At 46.1% G+C, this 21,913-nt stretch overlaps 1 protein-coding gene across 1 annotated transcript in view; it reads left to right on the forward strand.

Annotated features, from left to right (window-relative positions):
- Nucleotides 1–21,110, forward strand: part of LOC310795032 (IQ motif and SEC7 domain-containing protein 2-like) — a gene marked incomplete at both ends in the record, with an annotated part of 280,546 nt that extends 259,436 nt beyond the window's left edge. The window contains 6 exon segments of the mRNA XM_083657052.1: nucleotides 1–53; nucleotides 6,980–7,141; nucleotides 9,666–9,878; nucleotides 14,969–15,018; nucleotides 19,934–20,751; nucleotides 20,753–21,110. The exon segment at nucleotides 1–53 is cut by the window's left edge and continues 47 nt beyond it. Coding sequence (XP_083513178.1) covers nucleotides 1–53; nucleotides 6,980–7,141; nucleotides 9,666–9,878; nucleotides 14,969–15,018; nucleotides 19,934–20,751; nucleotides 20,753–21,110 — 1,654 coding nt within the window.
- Nucleotides 21,111–21,913: the final 803 nt, after the last annotated feature.

A 21,913-nucleotide genomic window follows, 5' to 3' on the forward strand; every position in this document is an offset into this window, starting at 1 on the left:
CAGACAGTCGTTTCCTCTGGTGGAGATGCAAGTCCACACCTTCCAGAACTCCCGTAAGTCCTTCTCTCTCTCTCTCTCTCTCTCTCTCTCTCTCTCTCTCTCAATCTCTCTCTCTCTCCCCTCTCTCCCCTCACCTTCATCTTCTCCCTCCATCTATCTTGGCCTCTCACTCCTTTTTTTATCTATATTTCTTTGTTTGGACTCATTAAATTCTCCTTCACTCTCACACTTGGTCTGTCTCCCCCCTCTCTCTCTCTCTCTCTCTCTCTCACTCTATTTATACCCCAGTCAGCAGACCTACACACACGCACGCACGCACGCATCCACGCACGCACGCACACACACACACACACACGCACGCACGCACGCAGCACGCACGCACACACACACACACACACACACACACACACACACACACACACACACACACACGCATATATATATATATATATATATGTGTACATATATATGTATATATGTATACATATATATGTATATATGTAAAAAAGAAAAGAAAAAAAAACTACTAATGCTACATGTTACTTATTCCTTCTCAAACTACTTCCTACATGGTGCTAGTCTATCAAAATATCGTAGCTGTCATTGATTGTGTTGCATAGTGGTTTTCTGTACTGTTGACAAATTGTGATATTGTAAGTCGCTTTGGACAAAAGCGTCTGCTAAATGACGTAATGTAATGTAATGTAATATATATATACATATATACTGTAGGGCTGTCACTTTTCATTCGAAATTCGAATGCAACTTCGAATGTGGGGGAGGGGTTCGTGTTCGATATGTAAATTGACTGTTCGATTTTTTTTTTTTTTTTTTTTTTAACACATTGACTGCCAGCCGTTTTTTTTTGCTGTAGGTAGCTTCTGCCAAGCCGTTTTTTGAGGATTCTGGCTCATTTTACAAGAGCCGAGGATTATTTTCTGCTTGGACTTTGTGAACATACAATATCTCAAAAGTACTAATAGAATGTGTACTTTCTCTGTCTAAAATAGTTAGTTTGTAGAGTTAGTAGTTATGTAGATATTAGCCGTTGAGTACAGCATGGTTTCAGCGTCTGAGACAGAAAGCTGAGATAATCGCAGTTTTGTGAAATTCAATCAAACAGGCAGAAAAGTCACTTTAACCATTTATTTTTGGCATCAGTGAGACATCAGACATCTGAACAATAGTTGTTTTCAATAATAGAGGAATAATACAATAATAAAATAAATAAATGTCAAAATAAATACAAAACAAGAGCAGACCACAGGTCACTCAGCTTTTTTTTTTTTTATAGCTTTTTTTTTTTTATATATAGGTTTTTTCAGTTTGTGATCAAACCGGTTTGGGCTCGTACACCGAATCCAGAACTGCTCCAAAATGTAATGGGTACTTCCTTGGCCCATGTTACACCCATCCACAAAGTTACATGAAAATCGGCAGGTGCTTTTATGTATTCCTGCTAGCTAGCAAACAATCAAACAAAGAGCATCAAAGACAAAACCTCCCTGGCAGGTTTTTTTTTTTTTTTTACGACCCATGCCTACTCAGTGCCACTGAGCTTAGAACTTGTCTGAGTGGTACACCTCATAGCAGCCAGCCCTGTGTAATGGGACCTCACATATAACACAAAAGTAGCGTGTCTCGCGTCTAAGATTATTCCTTGTACAAACCCTACACCTCCTTGCTGGGTGAGCTTGTTTGCGTGAGGCTGGATACTTGGCCATGACATGGCCCGCTAGATCGACATCCAGCCTGCTTGGAGGGTCCAGGTATGGTGCCCGGGGCATGGTTGCAGGTTGGTCACTGCTGCCCTCCCCCCCACCCCCACCTCCTCCCCCACCCCCCCTCCTCTCCACCACAGGTTTGGTCCATGCATAGATAACACTCAGGATGAAAGCCATCAAAGTTTTACACTTTCTCTGTGGGTGTTTAGCTTTGTACAGAACAAAGGCGTTATAAAAAGACATCTTGAACATGTACATGACAAATTTGAAAGGCCACCTCGATGTCTTCCTGGCAAAGGGATAGTATGCGATGTTCTGGTCCAATCTGTCGACCCCATTCATGTACTTGTTGTAGTCCACAACGCACTTGGGTTTTGCGTGTGGGACCCTCTCTCTGCTGCCTTTCTGCCTGACCTGCACCGTCTCCATCGTGTCGTCGTGCATAGTGGAAACCATTTTCACGATTCGCTTGTCGCGCCAGGCCAGAACCATGGTGCCACCATTGTGGCGCATGACCGTTTCCCCCATCTTCACTGTGTGGTTGGTAACCTTCGTAGCAGGTGGCTCGCCCCTGTTCTTCCTCAGAGTGCCACAGACATGTGTCTGACACTCCAGCAGCTGTGCACACATTCCAACAGAGTTGTAGTAGTTGTCCATGTATAAATGGTACCCCTGCCCTGCCAAGTCCCCGAGGAGGAACTCCACCGTCTCGCCTAGGGAGGACCGCTCACCACAGTAGGGCTTCATGCTGTAGCAGTAACCTGTCTGGGAGTCACAGAGGATGTATGATTTTATCCCATACTTTATGGGTTTCTGTGGGTTGTACACCTTGAAGGCCAACCGCCCACGCCACAGGAGCATCCCCTCATCAATACTGATGTCTTGACCTGGTGTGAACATGGCTCTGAACTTTCCTAACAGGTCGTTCAATACTGGCCGGACCTTGTACAACCTGTCTGCACCATCAACATCAAAATTGTCAGAGAAATGGAGGAATCTGGTTAGCAGTTGAAAGCGGTTGCGTGACATGGTTTTGTTGAAGTGGGGGGTAGCATACACTTCATTTTTGGTCCAGTACATGGACAGTTCAGGCTTCTTCACGATCCCAGTGAGGAAGTATAGTCCCAAGAAGCTCTTGATTTCTGCCACATCAGTGTCCTTCCACCTCCCAAGCCTTGAATGTGGCAGAGCCTCGCTCACCTGACTGATGCACTGATGGGCATACAGATTAGTTTGTGCTACAATGGCCTGGAGCAGCTCATCGTCCAGGAAGAGCTGGAAAAAGTCCACTGGTTGAGCAGGAGCACCACCAGTATGAGGACCCGGTTCTGCTGTGAATGGGATGTGGGTTGGCTCCCAGTCAACATCACTCCACTCAGGAGGACCTGCAGGCTGGGGACGTTTCCCACTTCCAGCTCCATCTGCAAATTATAGAAATACATAATTACCATAAAATAGTGTTTTTCATGTGTGTGGTACTGAATTCTGGAGTTCTAGAATTTCTGGAATTCTGGCTGGAACCTGTGATGTGAAAATAAACCTGATTCTGAAGAGTGATCTTACCCATTTTCCTGGCACCAGAGGATGTGGCACCAGATGCTGTAGCGCTACAGCTGGCTCCAGGCTCATCTTCAGAGTCTGAAATTCAAGATTCAAGATTTTTATTGTCACTCCATGGTACAAGTATCACGTGTGAAATTCTTGTGCTGTGAACTCCGTTTACAACATAGTACAAATATAACAGGGCATTGAGTGCAAAAAAACAACAACAAGAGACAACAATCAATAAGGCAGTATAGTGATAAGACATACTGCCTTATTGATTGTTGTGTCTCTTGTTGTTCAGTAAAATGAATTGACTGACTGCTGGCTTTTGTACAGTCATAGTAATTACATTTACACAAGTTACACAAGTCATCTCAAACATCGTCTTACCACTGCTGCTCTGTGGAGCTTCGCTCCTCGACGGGGCCCATTCTTCCTCAGAATCCTCCGCATCTGGAGAAGACGTGAGGTCGCTCGACTCGGACGACTCAGTCAGCCCAGCAGCCGCAGCGGCGACATGCATGGGCTCACCCCGTTCCTCATCCGAGACCTCGGAATCGGTCTCCGGCACAAGCTCGTTTCGGACGGAAAAGAAATCCAGCAGTGATCTCTGATCCGCCGATCGCTTGCGTGCAGCCGCCGAAGACCGCTTGCGTTTGGCCGGCATGGCACAAACACAAACACCACCCACTCCCAACTAAACTAAAACTGAAAATACTAACTAAACTAAACTGAAATAAAACAACTACTGCTACGACTAGATCAAACTGAACTGAAATAAGGCTAATCTACCGGCTACCAACTCGATCAAACTGAACTAGAATAAACGCTAAATACTAATACTAAAATGAACTGACGCTAAGGCTAAGCTAACTACAATGAACTGTAACTACGCGCTAACTATCTATCTAAACAAAGTCTACTATAAAGACTATACTAAACACTACTACTGTACTAACAACTAACAAACTAAATCAACTACGCTAACCAACTCGCTCTAAATCTGACTCTAAATTGCTGAAATTCTCTATCTATAAATCGCTATGTAATGCTATGTCTCGCTCTGTATCTCAAACTTACCTACTACCCACGCTGATCAAAGAGCCCGCCTTCCTTATATAGAAATCTTTGTTAGAGTACTTCCGGGGCAGCGGGAGAGGTCGGATCCACATTCACATATTGCCCAAGGGCCTCACCTAGTGGAAACCACTGAAAAAACAGTTTGACGTGTTAACACGTCGTTGGCAGTCAACAGCTGGATTCTGAAAACGTGTTTACACGTCGTTGGCAGTGAACGTGTTAATGAACCAAAATTAACCAACTGCTGCTTGCTGGTAATGTTAATCCCATGTCAGAAAAAGTCTCCAGATTTGTCGCGTTAGTCTCTTCTGAGAAAGATTGTCTCCAGGGTCTGAAAAGTTGTCTCGAGTTGGATGCAGCCAAGTTTGTGAGGCAGTGTTGTGACTGTGAGCGTCCAAGCTAACACGTCGGGCTGATGCCCGGTGGCCTGCAGTGGGTTGCACCAGCTGTGCGTAAGTTGAAACGTAAGCTAGTTTGAACTTAAAGTCTCACTAAGTCCGAGTTTACGCACTACTAAAAATATTTGGGTTGCACCAAGTGAAATAGTTAGAACGTAGGCATAAGTTAGAACTTAAAATGTACACCTACGTCTTACTAGGTGTAAAGTCCTCCGTAAAATAGCAGTTGGCACGGATTGCAACTTGGCACCGTGGCGCATCGTTGTTTTGCGTCCGCAACGCGCTCTCCGTGATAAATTACACCCTTTGATATTTATGACTCACGCTTTTGTTTCCCACAAGCTGCAGCACTGCATACAAATTAAAATAACCGCAACAATTTAGTGAGGCAGGATGGTGGTAAATTAGCCTACAATACTGATGAAGAGCTCACAGATAAACGTTAACAGTAATATGAACCTAAACGAACGTTACTCAATAACGTTCTCATTTGATTAGTGTTGATGAAATATGAAAGCACTAATTTGCGGTGGGCAACATGTCCTGTTTTCACTCCACTTACTTAAACAACCGTAAATAAACACCGTTTCCACCGTGCTTTTCACTGATTGGTCACAGATACTGTACACGTCATTGTCTGCGACACTATTTTGGTTAGTATGGACTTTAGGGTCTACTAGTTAAGATGTACCTTACGTCTCCGTGGTGCAACCAAACAAAGACACAACTTTAGTGTCAAACTAACTAGTTTGAACGTAGCAGTTAGTGTGGACTTTACACCCTAACTTAAGACAGAACTTACGTTCAGCTGGTGCAACAGGCTGCTGGACTGGATTTTTTTTTTTTTTTTTTTTTTTTTTTTTTACCAAAAAACTTTGAATATATTCGAACGAATTTCGGGCAATTAAAGTTCGTTCGAATTTTATTTTGGGAAAAAGTGACAGCCCTAATATACTGTATGTATACATATATATATATATATATATATATATATATATATATATATATATATATATATATATATATACATACAGTATATACATACAGTATATATATATATATATATATATATATATATATATATATATATATATATATATATATATATATATATATATATATATACACACATACACATATATTATATATATTATATATATATACATATATACTGTATGTATATACTGTATGTATATATATATATATATATATATATATACATACACATACACACATATATTTGGGGGGAGAGTAATGACTGCTGTTGGAGCTTCAAGCTCTTGTGTGTAAACTTGAGTTGTTTGAGTCATCTCTTCTCTACTCGTCTCTATTGCATTGCAACATTGCCTCATTATCTCAGTTGTGTTGCTCCACCTTCTGTGGGAGAAGGAGCTCAAGCTGAAACCGCTTGTTGTTTGTTGGTAATGTTGTTGTGATGGTGTTGTTGTTGTTGTTGTTGTTGTTGTGGTTGTTGTTGTGGTTGTTGTTGTTGGAGGTGGTGTTGGTGGTGTCTGTTGGTTGTTTGGTTGGAGCTAAATGGGACTTGGCAAACTGTGATGATGACTGGGACTAGGGCAGATTGTGCCATATGACTCACCAGCACAATCGCACATGGAGTGTGTGTGTGTGTGTGTGTGTGTGTGTGTGTGTGTGTGTGTGTGTGTGTGTACATGTATTCATGTGGGTGGTTGAGTTGAGTAGTGTCTGAGTATTATGGGTGTGTGTGTGTGTGCATGCATCTGTATGTATATCTGTATGTGTATCTGTGTGTGTGTGTGTGTGTGTCTGTGTGTGTGTGTGTGTGTGTGTGTGTGTGTGTGTGTGTGCACGCCAGGTGTGTGTGTGTGTGTGTGTGTGTGTGTGTGTGTGTGTGTGTTTGTGTATCTGCGTGTTGGTGTGTTGGTGTGTGTGCGTGCGTGCGCATGTGTGTTCATGCGCCCATGCATGTGTATTTGTGCATGTATTCATGTGAGTGGTTGTTGAGTTGATGACTGAGTTTTGTTTTATTTGTATTTGGGGGCGTGGGGGCAAAATGTAAATTCATTAAGAAAAGAAGCACCACACTGTTTAAAAATCCAGCACATCATGTGTGACATGTGACCTGTGACATGTGACCTGTGACATCATGTGTGACCTGTGACATCATGTGTGACCTGTGACATGTGACATCATGTGTGACCTGTGACCTGTGACATCATGTGTGACCTGTAGCCTCTCTGTGCGCCCGTCCAGACTATCCTCACGGCATCCGGCTAACGGCGGCGAACCCAGGAGGAGAGAGGAAGGTGCTGATCGTGTTCACGGCGCCCAGCCAGCAGGACCGCGCCCGCTTCACCTCTGACCTCCGAGAGAGCATCGCAGAGGTCACGGAGATGGAGAAATACAGGGTGGAGTGTAAGTGCACGATTTAGCTTATCAATGTTACATAACTATAGGGATGCACAATATAGATTTGTTTCATGCCGCCCCCGATAGGATAACTGATCATTCCCATTTTTGTATTTTAACACATTCACTGCCAGCCGTTTTTTTTTTTACTGTAGGTAGCTTCTGCCAGAGGGTTTTTTTGAGGATTCTGGCTTATCTTTCAAGACCCGAGGATTATTTTCTGCTAAGATTTTGTGAACACACAATATCTCAAAAGAACTAATAGAATGTGTGCTTTCTCTGTCTAAAAGAGTTAGTTTGTAGAGTTAGTAGTTATGTAAGCATTAGCAGTTGAATACAGCATGGTTTCAGCGTCTGAAAAATTATTCAGAGATAAACGGCTTTTTGTGAAATTCGATAGAACAGTCACTTTAACCATTCATTTTTGGCATCAGTAAGACGTCAGACATCTAAACAATAGTTTTGAACAGTAATTTCCTCCATAACAGCAGGAAACCCCCCTCTGCTTCCAACTCCTCCCTCCGTGGGCGTTCTCCTCCGCCCTCCTTGGCTCTGCAGCGGGTCTGTGACAAACGAGTTGCTGCTGCCTGCATGGCTGCTGCCTGGCAGTCTGGATGGGGCTCGCTGGATGGGTTTCGCTCGTTTCTTGGCGGTCCGGTTGAGAGCTCTGATGAAGCTCTTGCGATTCTGGGCTTATTTATGGTGCGTGTTTCAAAGTGTGCATCCAGTCTATTCTTGGAACCCCCCACCGTAGCCACCGCTGTGCGTCAGCGCGAAAGTGAAAGCGTTTTCGCCATCCATTTTACAGTATGAGAACGGCTTCCTCGCGCTTTTCCCTCCAGTTTTGGCTCGCCTCTTTCTACTGTGGAGAGACATGTCGCCACTCAGTGGGTCGGTAAAATAGATTATACACATTCAATACCTCCAATTCTGGTATAGGAGACGTAAAAGGGTTAGATCAACGTCCCACCGTCAAAAAAAAAAAAACGATTTTTTTTTACGTAAAAACACGTCATTGGCAGTGAATGTGTTAAGAAGAAGTCCATAACCTGCAGTTATAGACCTCACCTGAGGGTAAGAAAGGCTGAGATGTACTGTAGTGAAGACAACAAAAACAAAGAACAGTTCTGACTCTTCAAATGTTAATTTATTAGCTGTGACCAAACAGCTCTTTAAGGCCATGTTCAGACTAGGAGGCCAAATCTGATTTGTGAACTTTAATGACCTCTTAATGATTCTATCCAGATTGGTTTTATGAGTCTGGACGCTCCAAGTCTGATTTGTGTCACTTGTCCCAAACCACATATGGAGGTAGTTTCCAATCTGCTTTCGACTGATGTGACTTCAGTGTGGACGCTCTGATCACCCAAATCAGATTTGAGAGTGTCTTTCGCAGGAGGCGGGGACTTGAAGAGCAGAGAGCAGACATGCAAACACTGCCAGAAACATTGTATGTCGGCTCATTGTATCTGGACACACTCGCAAATCCGATTTGGGAAACCAATCATGATAATGATGATTAAAGGGGGGTACGGTGGTGCAGTGGTAAGCGCTGTCGCCTCACAGCTCGAAGGTCCTGGGTTCGATTCCCACCTGGGATGCTGTGAGCGCTGTGTGCCTGTCCGCATGTCCTCAAGTGCCCGCCGCCCGGGTGGGGTCGTCAAAAGGGCCTTTCTGTGTGGAGTTTGCATGTTCTCCCCGTGCCCACTGGGGGTTTCCTTCATATAGGAACCCCACACCAAAACATGCAATATGCTGGTCGCTGAAGTGGTGCCTCCTCTGGTCGTTAAGGGCGCTTGTTCGGAGGGAGGGGAACTGGTTGGAATAGCGTGAACCTCCCATGTGCTATGTCCTACCGGTGAAGCTTTCCCTGTCAGGTGAAAAGAAGCGGCTGGCTAACTGCCCATGTCTCGGAGGAAGCATGGAGCCAGTTTCGCCTCTCCCCAGATCGGCAGAGGGTGGAGCAGCAACCAGGATAAATAAATTAAAATTAGCACTAACAGGGGATAAAAATGGGATAAAAAATCGGAAAAAAAGAAAAAAAAAAGAGAAAAAAAAAATATATATATTATATATATATATATATATAAATGTCCCATTATCTGCGATAATTTATCAGCACTGATATATATTGTGCATCCCTAATATGAACTAATGTTTGAATTAACTATTATCTATTAGCATTACATTCACTAATTAGTGTGAGCATTCCAACTCCATTATATGACTTCACATATTTCATCCCCTCTGTCCCTCCTGTCTCCCTTCTGATCTATCACATTTTATCATGGATAATGACTGTCATCCTCTCTCCTCTCTCCTTCCTCTCATCTCCTCTTTCATCCCTCTCTCATATCCTCCTTCCTCTCTCCTTCCTCTCTCCTCTCCTCTCTCTCCTCTCCTCTCCTCTCTCTCCTCTCCTCCCCTCTCTCTCCTCTCTCCTCTCCTCTCTCTCCTCTCCTCTCCTCCCCTCTCCTCTCCTCTCCTCTCCTCTCCTCTCTCTCCTCTCTCTCCTCTCTCCTCCCTCCAGCGGAGCTCGAGAAGCAGAAAGGAGTGATGCGTCCCGGCCTGTTAACGGGAGGAGGGGGCGGGGCCAGTGCTGGCTCCGGGCCGGGCGGGGGGGCGAAGGGCGAGGTGGTGAACGGCACCTTGGGAAGGCCCAGCCTGGACGACACGTACGCCTCGCTGGACGGACTCAAACGCACGGCGCTCAGCTCCTCGCTACGGGACCTCTCTGACACAGGTGAGCATAAGTACCCTGTAGATATAAGCATACAAATGAGGACTGTGGAGTCCTGAGATTTATTTGTTCAATTCCAAAAGTTTGACTAATGTATGATCTATGTTTTTCCCACAGCTCTTACCTCTTTTCTTAGCACGTCAGTTATTGAGTTATGACTGTAACTTAACTACTTTTCGCAGTAACTACTAATCTAACTAATTACTTTTCATATTTGGTAACTCAGTTACAGTTACTAAAATAGTAACTGGGCTAGTTACTAGTTACTTTATAGGACATGAAAATAACTGACAACTTCAGAGGATTATCCGGTTTCTGATCCTGCAGCCAGAGAGCCCCAGAGGCTAATGGCCTTGGGTAGGCTATAAGCCCCAGAGGCTAATGACCTTGGGTAGGCTATAAGCCCCAGAGGCTAATGACCTTGGGTAGGCTATAAGCCTCCCCAATAAGCGAATGTTCAATGCCACACTGTAAGACAATCGAAGCGGACTTTTAAAAGTAACGCAAAGGTTACTTCCCCTAGTAACTAATTACTTTGGAGTAACTAGTAACTTTAAAGTCATTAAATTACTTTTTGAGAGAAGTAACTAGTAACTGTAACTAATTATACATTTTCAGTAACTTGCCCAACTCTGGTTATTTGTAATGTAGGTGATTGTTACAGTGCCAGGCTCAAGAGGAGACCTAGGCCTATTTTGTTTCACTTTGGCTCTGAGACTCTGTGGTGTGAGCTGCAGGGGCTATAAAACTGTTGACACGTTTCCCAAGTCGGATCACAAATTTGAAGGTATTCTCATGCTGATACGGATGTCAGTAGTTCAGTGGGTGGTGTTGAGATGATATTCCGCTGTGAAACAACCGTTTAAATCCAGTATTTCCACAGCCAGGTGTCGAATTTAGGAGAGGAGAGGCGGCCCCGTGCCGACAGGAACCTTGGGAGTTTGAGTGTTTCATGACGTGTTTTGTTTCCCAGGTGCGCTGGATTTATTGGTCACTGCGCCGCCGTATCCGTGTGACTGCAAGTTGTCTGATTAATTCGGGGTTCAAGGAGCTGGAAACCCTCTTGTTTTTACTCTGGTTTATTATTATTATTATTATTATTATTCCCCTTCTTCTGCCACGACGCAATTTCCAATTTGAGTTGGTACATCGCAGAGACCTGAAATTTGGCCCAATGATACATATTGGTTCAAAATGAGAGATGAGATCTGGAGCAAACAGTCAATTTTAGCAAATTTAATAGGTGCAACAAATAATGATTAACGTTTCGACACTAAACGTGTCTTCCTCAGAGTCAAACAGAGACATGGGAAGGATGACATCCTTCCCATGTCCCATGAGGAGAGAGAGGAGAGAGAGGAGAGAGAGGAGAGGAGAGGAGAGAGAGGAGAGGAGAGAGAGGAGGAGAGAGAGGAGAGGAGATTCCAGGCGGGCGGGCAGCACCCATGCATCGGATTGTCCGCTCGCTCCGCACGAAGCAGCTGGCTGCCTGGTACTCTGCGGATCCCACTCGCGTAGCACGACAACAGGCTGAATCCCACTCGATTTGGGGGTGGAACACGCCATGATTGACCAATGCCAAAGCCAGTCGACAGAATTGTCAAATCAAATCATCGACACCGTATATTAGAGATGCGTGGATGAGCTTTTATGCCATCCTAATCCGCGTGTATGCATGAACCGTCCGCCCGCCATAAATCCGAGCAAATTATTTCATACTATTTATAGATCCGCGCCCGCCATGCACCCGACGCTATAAACGCTATAAAACGCTATAAAATGAGCGAACTTACGGTTTCTGCTGCCGTTGGTGCGATCGCTGCAGTCCAAGACTCCAAATAAACTTCCATGCTGTATTATGTCCAGTGCACCACTTGCCCTCATGTAGTTTACTCGGCTAACGCTATAGCTTTAGGTTTAGTTTACTTGATTGCCTCATTGTATGGGAAAATACGAACGCGTCTTCTCTTCAAACACGTCTTCAGCGGAGTCTCCTTTTTGAGGGTGACATCATTGACCATATATGGACGAGTGGAGCCTAGCACATGGCTGTATTGTTTGGTTTACGACCGTGGGTCCTTTGGGGGATCTACAATAGGCGACTAAGAATGTGCCTGACGAAAAATGTAGCTTAAAATACGTTCATAGACTAGAGAACGTAATTAATATTATCTTTCCTCATTAATGATACATCGTTTCAACCGCCCGCAACCCATCCGCTATTAATCAGAATGTTTATTTTTATGATCCGGCCCGCCTGCGGGGCGGGATATCCGCGGTCAGCGCGGTTATAACTGCGGCCCGCGCATCACTACCGTATATGGTCCGCCTCTCGATTTGTTTTCAGTCTGAAACGGACTCAGATGCACATGACGAACGGGTTCACCTCGACTTTAATTTCAAACACTGGCTGGCTGTTGAAATACTGGATGGTTCGTTCACAATAGAATATAATTGTAACACCCCCGCTTAAACTACTGGCATTCGTAAGTAAGAGCACGAGAATCATCTTCACATTTGTGATAGGACTTGGGAAAATAAGAAACAGTGTTACCGTAAAATACCAATTAGAAGCCGACTTCCAAATTGCCGCGGGTCCCATATATAAGCGGGGTCTGGATACATATTTTGTACATAAAAGCAGGTCCCAATTTGACGCCCGGTTAGTTTTTTCAATGTTTTCTTTTTACCTTTGTGACATCCTGTTGAATGCATCTCCCAAACACAACGAAGAAGGAAAATCGGATGAAGAAGACGAACAACGAGGAAACGGGAACAACGAGGAAAAAAAACACATGCACGAAAAACTTGCTGATCAAAATTCGTTTTCCGTCAACATCTGATGATTCTGAAAATTGTGTAGGCATTTCCTGAAGATTTTTATACACTAAAACCGACATCTCTGGTGTAATAATTATTTTGAGAAATGTGCCTTTGAGGTATGTTTCCCTGCCAGCGGGCATAGAAGTCGGCTTCTAATTGGTATTTCACCGCACACTGCAGCGGAGGGGGCAGCGCATGCAGCCAGCGGAGGAGGCAGCGCATGCAACAAATAATCTGCTCACATGATGATCATGTTCTCTCACCTTCAGCGGAGAAAGTTTAGTGGTAAATACCGGTAGGTCACAGTTCAGCTCAAATTTTATTTGATTTCATGTACAGGCCAGAACTGGCATGCAATGTGCTCTGCTGCGCTGAGAGGGAGGCGCGGCTCTCCCCATAGACAAGCAATCGTGTGGAGGGCTGTAGCCAACTCATTAAAATAAATGGTTTAAATGAACAATTTCATACTATTTACAATCTTTTCTGAGCAATATTTTTGTACAAAAATAATTAAAGCAGGTCCCAAACTGCCGCAGGTCCCATATTGACGCGGGGTCTGGCTACATATTTTGTCAATTAACGCCCGGGCTAATAATTGGTATTTTACGGTATGCCCCCTGCACCCTCACACACCATGGATGGTAACGCTATGTGACTGAGTCCCGGAGGCAAAGTCGATGGGCGAGGGAGACACAATGGGGCTAGAGGACACATATTAAACGACGCCTCACAACGTTGTGCCAAAGGAAAATGTCTTTATTACAAAAACCATACTCAAGTCAACCACAAGGGCCTGGAGGTCTGGCCCAACTGAACAACAGAGGCGTGAGAGAACTGGCCGCCCCTAACTGAACAAAACAAGGGAAAAGCTAAGTTATAAAGGAAAGTGAAAACTGGACCACCAAGATCTCCAGTCCAGAACGAAAATAACAAAAAGAAATCCGGGGGAAAAGAAATCAGTGGGGAGAAAAGTTCCTCCCCAGGCGCTGCTGTCAGTCAGCTGTGTCTCCAGTCCCCATGTAATAATCGTGCATTCCTTTCTAACTGGGAACTGGTAATCTTACGGTTCAAAGTTCATGAGCTGGGACGGTGACGTCACCAGAGCTGGTATTTCCCATTCCAAACTCGTAGGAGCGTCAGCAGCCCGGACCTCAAAAATCCAAGATGGCTGCTCCGCGCAACAACAATAGTTCTAATCGTAGTAATGTTGTTTAGCACTTCTGTCTTGTTTGTGTCTCATTAAATCAGCTGTACACACAGCACGGCCTACTTATATCTGTGTGGACATGAGGCTGCAGTGTTTGTATGCGCAAAATGCCACGAAATGCCTTGTTATCAACTGTTATTGCTAACAATGGCTAGCCTGGCTAGCGACTGGATCTGACCAGTGAACAGTGAACTTCCCAGCTCAACTTTTCTGCAAATGGAACGCTAACAAAACGGATGTGACGTCATTTAGCCTCCACATCCCAGTTATTTTGTGATAAAGGAACGCACGATAAGCCCACAGGTAAATAGCTCCAGGTGCCGCTGCTTAGGTGATGAGATAGATGGTGCTAGCAGGAGCACCAGGGGGAGGGAGGTAGAGAGAGAGAGAGGGTGAAAGAGGAGGAGAGAGAGAGGAGGGGAACAGGCTGGTTACTATAAGAGTGATCGATAGGGATTGAAGGTACTCACCTCACTGCAAGAGTATCAATCTGTAAAAAAATATATATATAATTTAGATGTGTTTTTACCCTTTAAAATAATAATAATACATCATCATAAAAATGGTGATGATTTTCTCTGATGCGATGCAACTTGGTTGGGAGTCTGTAAAGAGGACATTTATTGCAAGTCTTTGACTGTGGATAACCCAATATAGTCTTTTGCAACCAATAAAACAGTCATCAAATGATGAAATGGTATTGTAAGAGGGCTGGCTGAAGAGCTCTGAACAGATTGTGATGCTCTGCCTCCCTCTGCTGGACAGCTGCAGAAAATACCATATCAAATAAAATAGAAGGGGCCATTCTGTTTCAAAGCTTATGGATTTTAAAATATGTATTTGGGGTGTGCTTAATTTATTATGCCAGGCACATATCACTCAGATTAGATATATCAAGCGCTCCTCTTATTTTTCTGATATGTAGTGTCAAAATGAAGCTCTACTCTTCTGTTGTTCCATTTTAATGTTTTGGGCAAATCTGAACGCAGTCTGGTTTAGTCACGCTGTCAGCGTTTACTCACCCGTGCGCTCTTAACCCTGCCTCATTCTGATTGGGTAACAGGGAAACGAGGTCGTAGGAACAGCGTCGGCTCATTGGACAGTACCATCGAAGTAAGTCTGGGGGGGGCGGGGCTTCAAGCATGCACGACCTCCCGACCCCCTGCCACAGCATGTCACAAGTGGTGTTGAGTCTGTGTCGGTCTGGTTCATATTAACTGACTGTCTGTGTAGGCTGGGGTCTGGTTCATATTAACTGACTGTCTGTGTAGGCTGGGGTCTGGTTCATATTAACTGACTGTCTGTGTAGGCTGGGGTCTGGTTCATATTAACTGACTGTCTGTGTAGGCTGGGGTCTGGTTCATATTAACTGACTGTCTGTGTAGGCTGGGGTCTGGTTCATATTAACTGACTGTCTGTGTAGGCTGGGGTCTGGTTCATATTAACTGACTGTCTGTGTAGGCTGGGGTCTGGTTCATATTAACTGACTGTCTGTGTAGGCTGGGGTCTGGTTCATATTAACTGACTGTCTGTGTAGGCTGGGGTCTGGTTCATATTAACTGACTGTCTGTGTAGGCTGGGGTCTGGTTCATATTAACTGACTGTCTGTGTAAGCTTGGGTCTGGTTCATATTAACTGACTGTCTGTGTAGGCTGGGGTCTGGTTCATATTAACTGACTGTCTGTGTAGGCTGGGGTCTGGTTCATATTAACTGACTGTCTGTGTAGGCTGGGGTCTGGTTCATATTAACTGACTGTCTGTGTAGGCTGGGGTCTGGTTCATATTAACTGACTGTCTGTGTAGGCTGGGGTCTGGTTCATATTAACTGACTGTCTGTGTAGGCTGGGGTCTGGTTCATATTAACTGACTGTCTGTGTAAGCTTGGGTCTGGTTCATATTAACTGACTGTCTGTGTAGGCTGGGGTCTGGTTCATATTAACTGACTGTCTGTGTAGGCTGGGGTCTGGTTCATATTAACTGACTGTCTGTGTAGGCTGGGGTCTGGTTCATATTAACTGACTGTCTGTGTAGGCTGGGGTCTGGTTCATATTAACTGACTGTCTGTGTAGGCTGGGGTCTGGTTCATATTAACTGACTGTCTGTGTAGGCTGGGGTCTGGTTCATATTAACTGACTGTCTGTGTAGGCTGGGGTCTGGTTCATATTAACTGACTGTCTGTGTAGGCTGGGGTCTGGTTCATATTAACTGACTGTCTGTGTAGGCTGGGGTCTGGTTCATATTAACTGACTGTCTGTGTAGGCTGGGGTCTGGTTCATATTAACTGACTGTCTGTGTAGGCTGGGGTCTGGTTCATATTAACTGACTGTCTGTGTAGGCTGGGGTCTGGTTCATATTAACTGACTGTCTGTGTAGGCTGGGGTCTGGTTCATATTTACTGACTGTCTGTGTAGGCTGGGGTCTGGTTCATATTAACTGACTGTCTGTGTAGGCTGGGGTCTGGTTCATATTAACTGACTGTCTGTGTAGGCTGGGGTCTGGTTCATATTAACTGACTGTCTGTGTAGGCTTGGGTCTGGGTTTTGGCAGTGGAGCTGACATATTTGATAATGTGACTCTAGTTAATTTGCATTTCACCTCAGACAAGACAGGACAGGGCTTTCAGGTCTGAAGCATGTCACAAGAGCGGTTGAGCCTGTGTTGGTCTGGTTCATCAGATTGCAATCTGATTGCAATCTGATGGCACAAATGGTTGTCCTCTCAATCCGCATAAAGTTGCTGTATCCAGATTTAGAGGACACATTGCATTTACACGTGTTCAATGTGTACACAATGCATCCCTGACCACCTCCGGAGGTGGTTTGGCCGATCAGATTGCAATCCTTCTTCAATGTGTTTTGGGGGTGTTTACATGTGTTTACACCTGTACTTTCAAGTAATAAAAGACAATCTGATTGCAATCTGATCACAGAAAAAATGCATGTTAGCGCCAGGTGTAAATGGCCTCATTATTTCATCTCATGTCTGATGAGCGAAAATTCATCCATTCCTTCACTGTCACTGTGATGGACGTTCTGGTGATGTTTGCATGGCCGTCTGTGCCATCAAAAATTTAATTTCTACCTAAATAAATATATGACACATCGTTTATTGATGCGCTCACCTATTACAATGGGTATTTCTGTATGTTATCAAATTTTCTTTTCCTGTGCCAACAGGTTAAGACAGAGCTAATTTAATATAACATTAGTATTAAACATTAATTCATTTTTTTTTTATTTTTTTTTATAAATAGACCATGTCAGGGTGCCCAAGTATAACCCATTTTCAATGGTTTTAAATTTAAAAAACGAAATGGGGGAATCCATTTTTTTGTTTTTGTTTTTGTCTTTCAGTTTCTTTTTCTTAATGTTTTTGTTTTTCTGTTTTTTCCCCCGTTTTCGTTTTCGTTTTCGTTTTCGTTTTAAACTTTGAAACAGAAAAACGGAAAAACGTTTTTAGCAAAAAAAAAAAATCTAAATTCATGGCGGGCCACTTAAAAACGGGCAGCGGGCCACAGTTGGCCCACGGGCCGTAGTTTGGCCACCCCTGCTATAGTACATCTACACACCACATAAAAGGGCTTTACATAGCATCATCGCTATACTACATCTACTCCCCACATTATATATTTGCGATACTACACAAATATAGCATGTCTTTAGACTGTGGGAGGAAACCCACACAAACACGGGGAGAACTCCACACAGAAAGGACCGCGGTGGAGATTCAAACCCACGGCCTTCTTGCTGTGAGGTGTCAGTGCTAACCACTGAGGCACTCGCCCGTCAATCGGGTCGTGGATGTTGTCTCTCAACTCCAACTCTATTCCCGTGTCTCAAGTTGCATTTAGGGCTGCAACAACTAATCGCTAAAAATCGATTATTAAATTTGTTGGCGACGAATTGCATGATCGATTCGTTGGGTCCCAGAGTCCTGTCTGTCGTGCAAAGCTGCCTACTTCCTGTGTCGCGGTCGCGGACTGACTGCGTCACGTGTTGTCTCCATGGAGACGAGTGCAGCAGGACCATGGCACTAACATGGCGGAGACAGCGAAAACTTGTATTTATCTGAAGTATGGGAGCACATCACATTTTGTAAAAGTAAAAAAGCGTATTATCTGCAAACTAACGTTATGTCAAATCGACCTTGGCATGGCACGGACGCACCACGGTAATGAGGACAAAGCAAAACGTAACGTTAGCCATGGACGACTGGTACTCCACCATGGGGGGGCTCAACAGCTGAGCAGGTAAGAGCTGGTCAACATTACAAAATCTTTAGACACACGCGCGTTGTGTTTTGAAGTGAGGAAACGTTCACCTCACGGCAGGTAGTTCGTCTCATTTCAAACTGTCTAATAGCCGGTGTTTGCTGTTCGTGATCCAGCTTATTTGGACTGGACAAAGTGGGTAACTAAACTCCTCAACTTGGATAGTTTACCCACCTCTGTATTTATTTACCACTACACCCCTGTTGTTAAAGTCGAGCTGAACCCAAGAATGACTTTTCTTTTCTTTTAGTTCAAATACCTGGGTATGCAGTGCACCTATTTAATAATGTATGCAAAACAAATCACAACAATCTAATTTCTTTAGTTTTTCACACTTTTTCACATCAAAAGTTCGTTTTTCAAGATTTCATTGATAACAGTAATTTACAGTTACAGTTACAGTACGTCACCCAGTGCTATCACATTTCTACCCCATTTCAACCAATCCTATCACGACATGCAGCTGTCAATCAAATCTTCATTTCTGAATAATTTTCTCTTCCAAATGAAGTCGAAAATGGCGCCTAGTGCCTCTCATCTGGCAGAATTCCTATCCCATAAACTAACTACTAACTTGGCCAATTGTTAGAAACATGAACAAAAAACAAAAACTATCATCTCTAAGAATGCAAAGAAATGTAACTGGCTCGTTAAAACGCTCATTCCAGGGATATCGTATCGTTACAGCAGCGATAATGGCGCGCGCATCCGAGAGCTTGGTTGTCAGGGGTCGCACCTCGGAGATTCCAGGCCGACGTGCTGCAGTCTCTGCTCTCTCTGCTCATGTCAGCGACCCGCAGGTAGCCAGCTGCCTTCGTGTTGCCGACATCCACTCCTCCCGTCAAAAGGCTCTTCACAACACCACAACACACTGAATCCCACTCGATTTGGAGGCGGAACACGCCAGGATTGGCCAAAGCCCAATCCAGTCCCCAGAATTGTCAAATAAAATCATCGACATGATACTATGACCCGCCTCTCAACCTGTCATCTTAGACAAACTATGTTTTCAGTCTGAAACGGACTCATTATGCACGTGACGAACAGGTTCAGTTCGACTTTAAAGGTAGCTTATTAAGTAGCAAAACATGTTAACACTAGTGATTTAGTTTAGTACTTTTTTTTATTACTTACATTTGTCATAGGCTAATTGTTTAGACAGCTCTGGTCTATTCAAGCAGCACTTTTGTGCACCAATATTGTCAATTTGGGGCATTTGGTTTTTGCGTGAAATTATTGAAATAAAATCCGCGCATTTATTTTTATCCGATTAATCAAAGAAATAATCCACAGATTAATCGACTATCAAAATAATCGTTAGTTGCAGCCCTAGTTGCAATGTAAACAATGACCGGCGCACGGAAGAGAGAGGAAGTCTTGGCCCGGATGTCCACTGACTACAAATATCGCACGTCGCCCCCCAGAGTCTAAACCAAGCCATCAGACCGATAAGACGATGGCTTCTGAGATTGCCTCCGATATGACATGAACACAGCATCCGTCACGCTGTGTGCTGTTGTTGTTGTTGCAGATTGTGTTGCTGTTGTTGTTGTTGTTGTTGCAGATTGTGTTGCTGTTGTTGTTGTTGTTGTTGCAGATTGTGTTGTTGTGTTGAACTGATGCTTTAAGTCGATATGTTTTACGTCTCTTTCTGCTGCATTCACTTTACAAAGGCTGTAAACTCATTTATAATCGTCTCTCTCTCATCCACTCCCCACCCCCCCCCCCCCCCCCCCTCTCTCTCTCTCTCTCTCTCAGGGTTCCATCATTAGCAGTCCTCATCCCCACCAGCAGCGCCCCCTGCAGGCCGCCGTGCCTCTCCCCTACAGCGGCATGATGGAGCCAAGCTCTCCGGCAGCGTACCGGCCGCACCGCCCCGCTCAGAGCCCCGGTACAGGGGTGGGGGGTGGGCCGGGGCTCTGTCACACCCAGGGGGGGGCGTCCGGCTCCCCCCTCGCCAGCGGGGGAGGGGCTGGTGGAGGAGGAGGGACGGCGGGCGCGGGGGCGGGTTTCCTGGGGAACTTCTTCGGCAGCCGCAGAGGCAAGGTCCCTGGTCCCCTGATGATGATGTCATCCTCGCCGCAGCAGGGCCCGCCCAGTCCCCTTATGATCGCGTCGCCCCCGCACTACCCGGCCCCCGCGCCGCCCGCGCCGCCCCCCTCCTCGCCCTGCCCCTCACCCTTGGCCAACCTCAGCCAGGGTTCGGACTCCGGCGGGGGGCCGTCCAAGCTGCAGGCGCTGCATGCCCAGTACTGCCACGGCAACAGTGGAGGAGGAGGAGTCACTGGGCAGCCGCAGCAGACCCCGCCCCCTCCCTACCATCACCATCACCGCTACCACGCGCAGAGCGGCGCGCCGCCGCCGCCGCCGCACCGCGCCCTGACGCACAGGGCCTCCGCGCCCCGGCTGCCCCCGGGGCGCCAGGGCGCGCCTGCCTGCGCTCCCTCTCTCGGCCATCAGAGGGCGCAGCACCCGCGCTACAGCAACGCGCCGTCGGGTTTCACCACACCCCCGCCGCTGTCGCCGCACTCCCCCGTGCCCCCCGCCACCCCGCACGGACTCTACCACTCGCACGGCGCGGGGGGGGGGGCGCAAGCTCCCGCTGACCGTCTCGCACTCACAGCCCCACCCGCACGCTCACACACACAACCACGGCGCGCACGCACACTCCCCGCTCAGCCCCTCACCCTCCAGCACCCACTTCATCTTCTCCGTGCCGCCCCAGACGCCCTCGGCGCGCCTCGTCACCCAGACGCCGCAGCAGCCCTACGCGCCGCAGTACCCCCCACTCACCACCATACCCCCGCCCCCGCCGCACTCGCCCTTACCTCCCCCGTCCTCCGCCCCGCTCTCCCCGCACCCGGGGGCGGCGGGCGGGCCGTCGGGGCCGGGGCCCAAATCCAAGCCCGTCAGCCGCATCAGCACGGTGGTGTGAGGAGGCCGAGGACGGTGGTGCGCTACCCCGCTGCCAGCCACAGGGGGGCAATGGTGAGGGGGAGTAGGAGGAGAGGAGGAGGGCAGGTGCAGGTGTATCAAAATGGCCGCCTGGCCAGGAGGAGATTAGCGAGAGTGGGGAAGCGGAATTTACTCAGTCTGTGCTACTTTCACATCCACTTCCCTCGCAGGTAGACGGGCGCGTGCAGTTTTCCTCTTCCGACTGCTGCAAAACTGTCTGCTCTGGAAAAGTGACAGCATGCTGGTGAAAACGTCCCCGTTGTCCCTTCGTAGTCGGCGGATCAGGAGTCGCCCACTGCCGAAGCAAGGGAGGACATGTTTGTAGTTCTTCATCGCCATCCTTGTTGACGAGAGGACACGTGAAGCGCTGGTTGCGTTGTGTACGTTTGACTTTGCGTTGTGAATCACAGTGACGGACACGGTTCAGGGACCAGACGCGAGGGGGAACAGTGCCTGAGAATTCAACACAGGGGGTTAGCTCTCCATGCTAACGCTATACACTCAAGTACGCTAGCTGCGATGTTCATGAAGGGACAGTTCAGGGTTTGAAGAAGAATGGGAGGAGTCCTTTTAGTACATCCCAAAAAATCAGATTTAGTCTCACACCACCTTGTTTAGCGCACAAAAAGCACTTGTACCATTGTTTTGCTTGTTGACATATTACAAGCCATGAGGTGTTGTTGAGGTGTTGGAAGCAGAAGTTGTTAGCATTGATATGGTGCAGTTTCTGTGTCTTAGACAGGCATGCATGACCAGTGCAATAGATGAGTGTCAATGTGTTTA

This window comes from Poromitra crassiceps, assembly GCF_964638095.1.
Source record: "Poromitra crassiceps genome assembly, chromosome: 20".
NCBI classification, from domain to species: Eukaryota; Metazoa; Chordata; class Actinopteri; order Beryciformes; family Melamphaidae; genus Poromitra; species Poromitra crassiceps.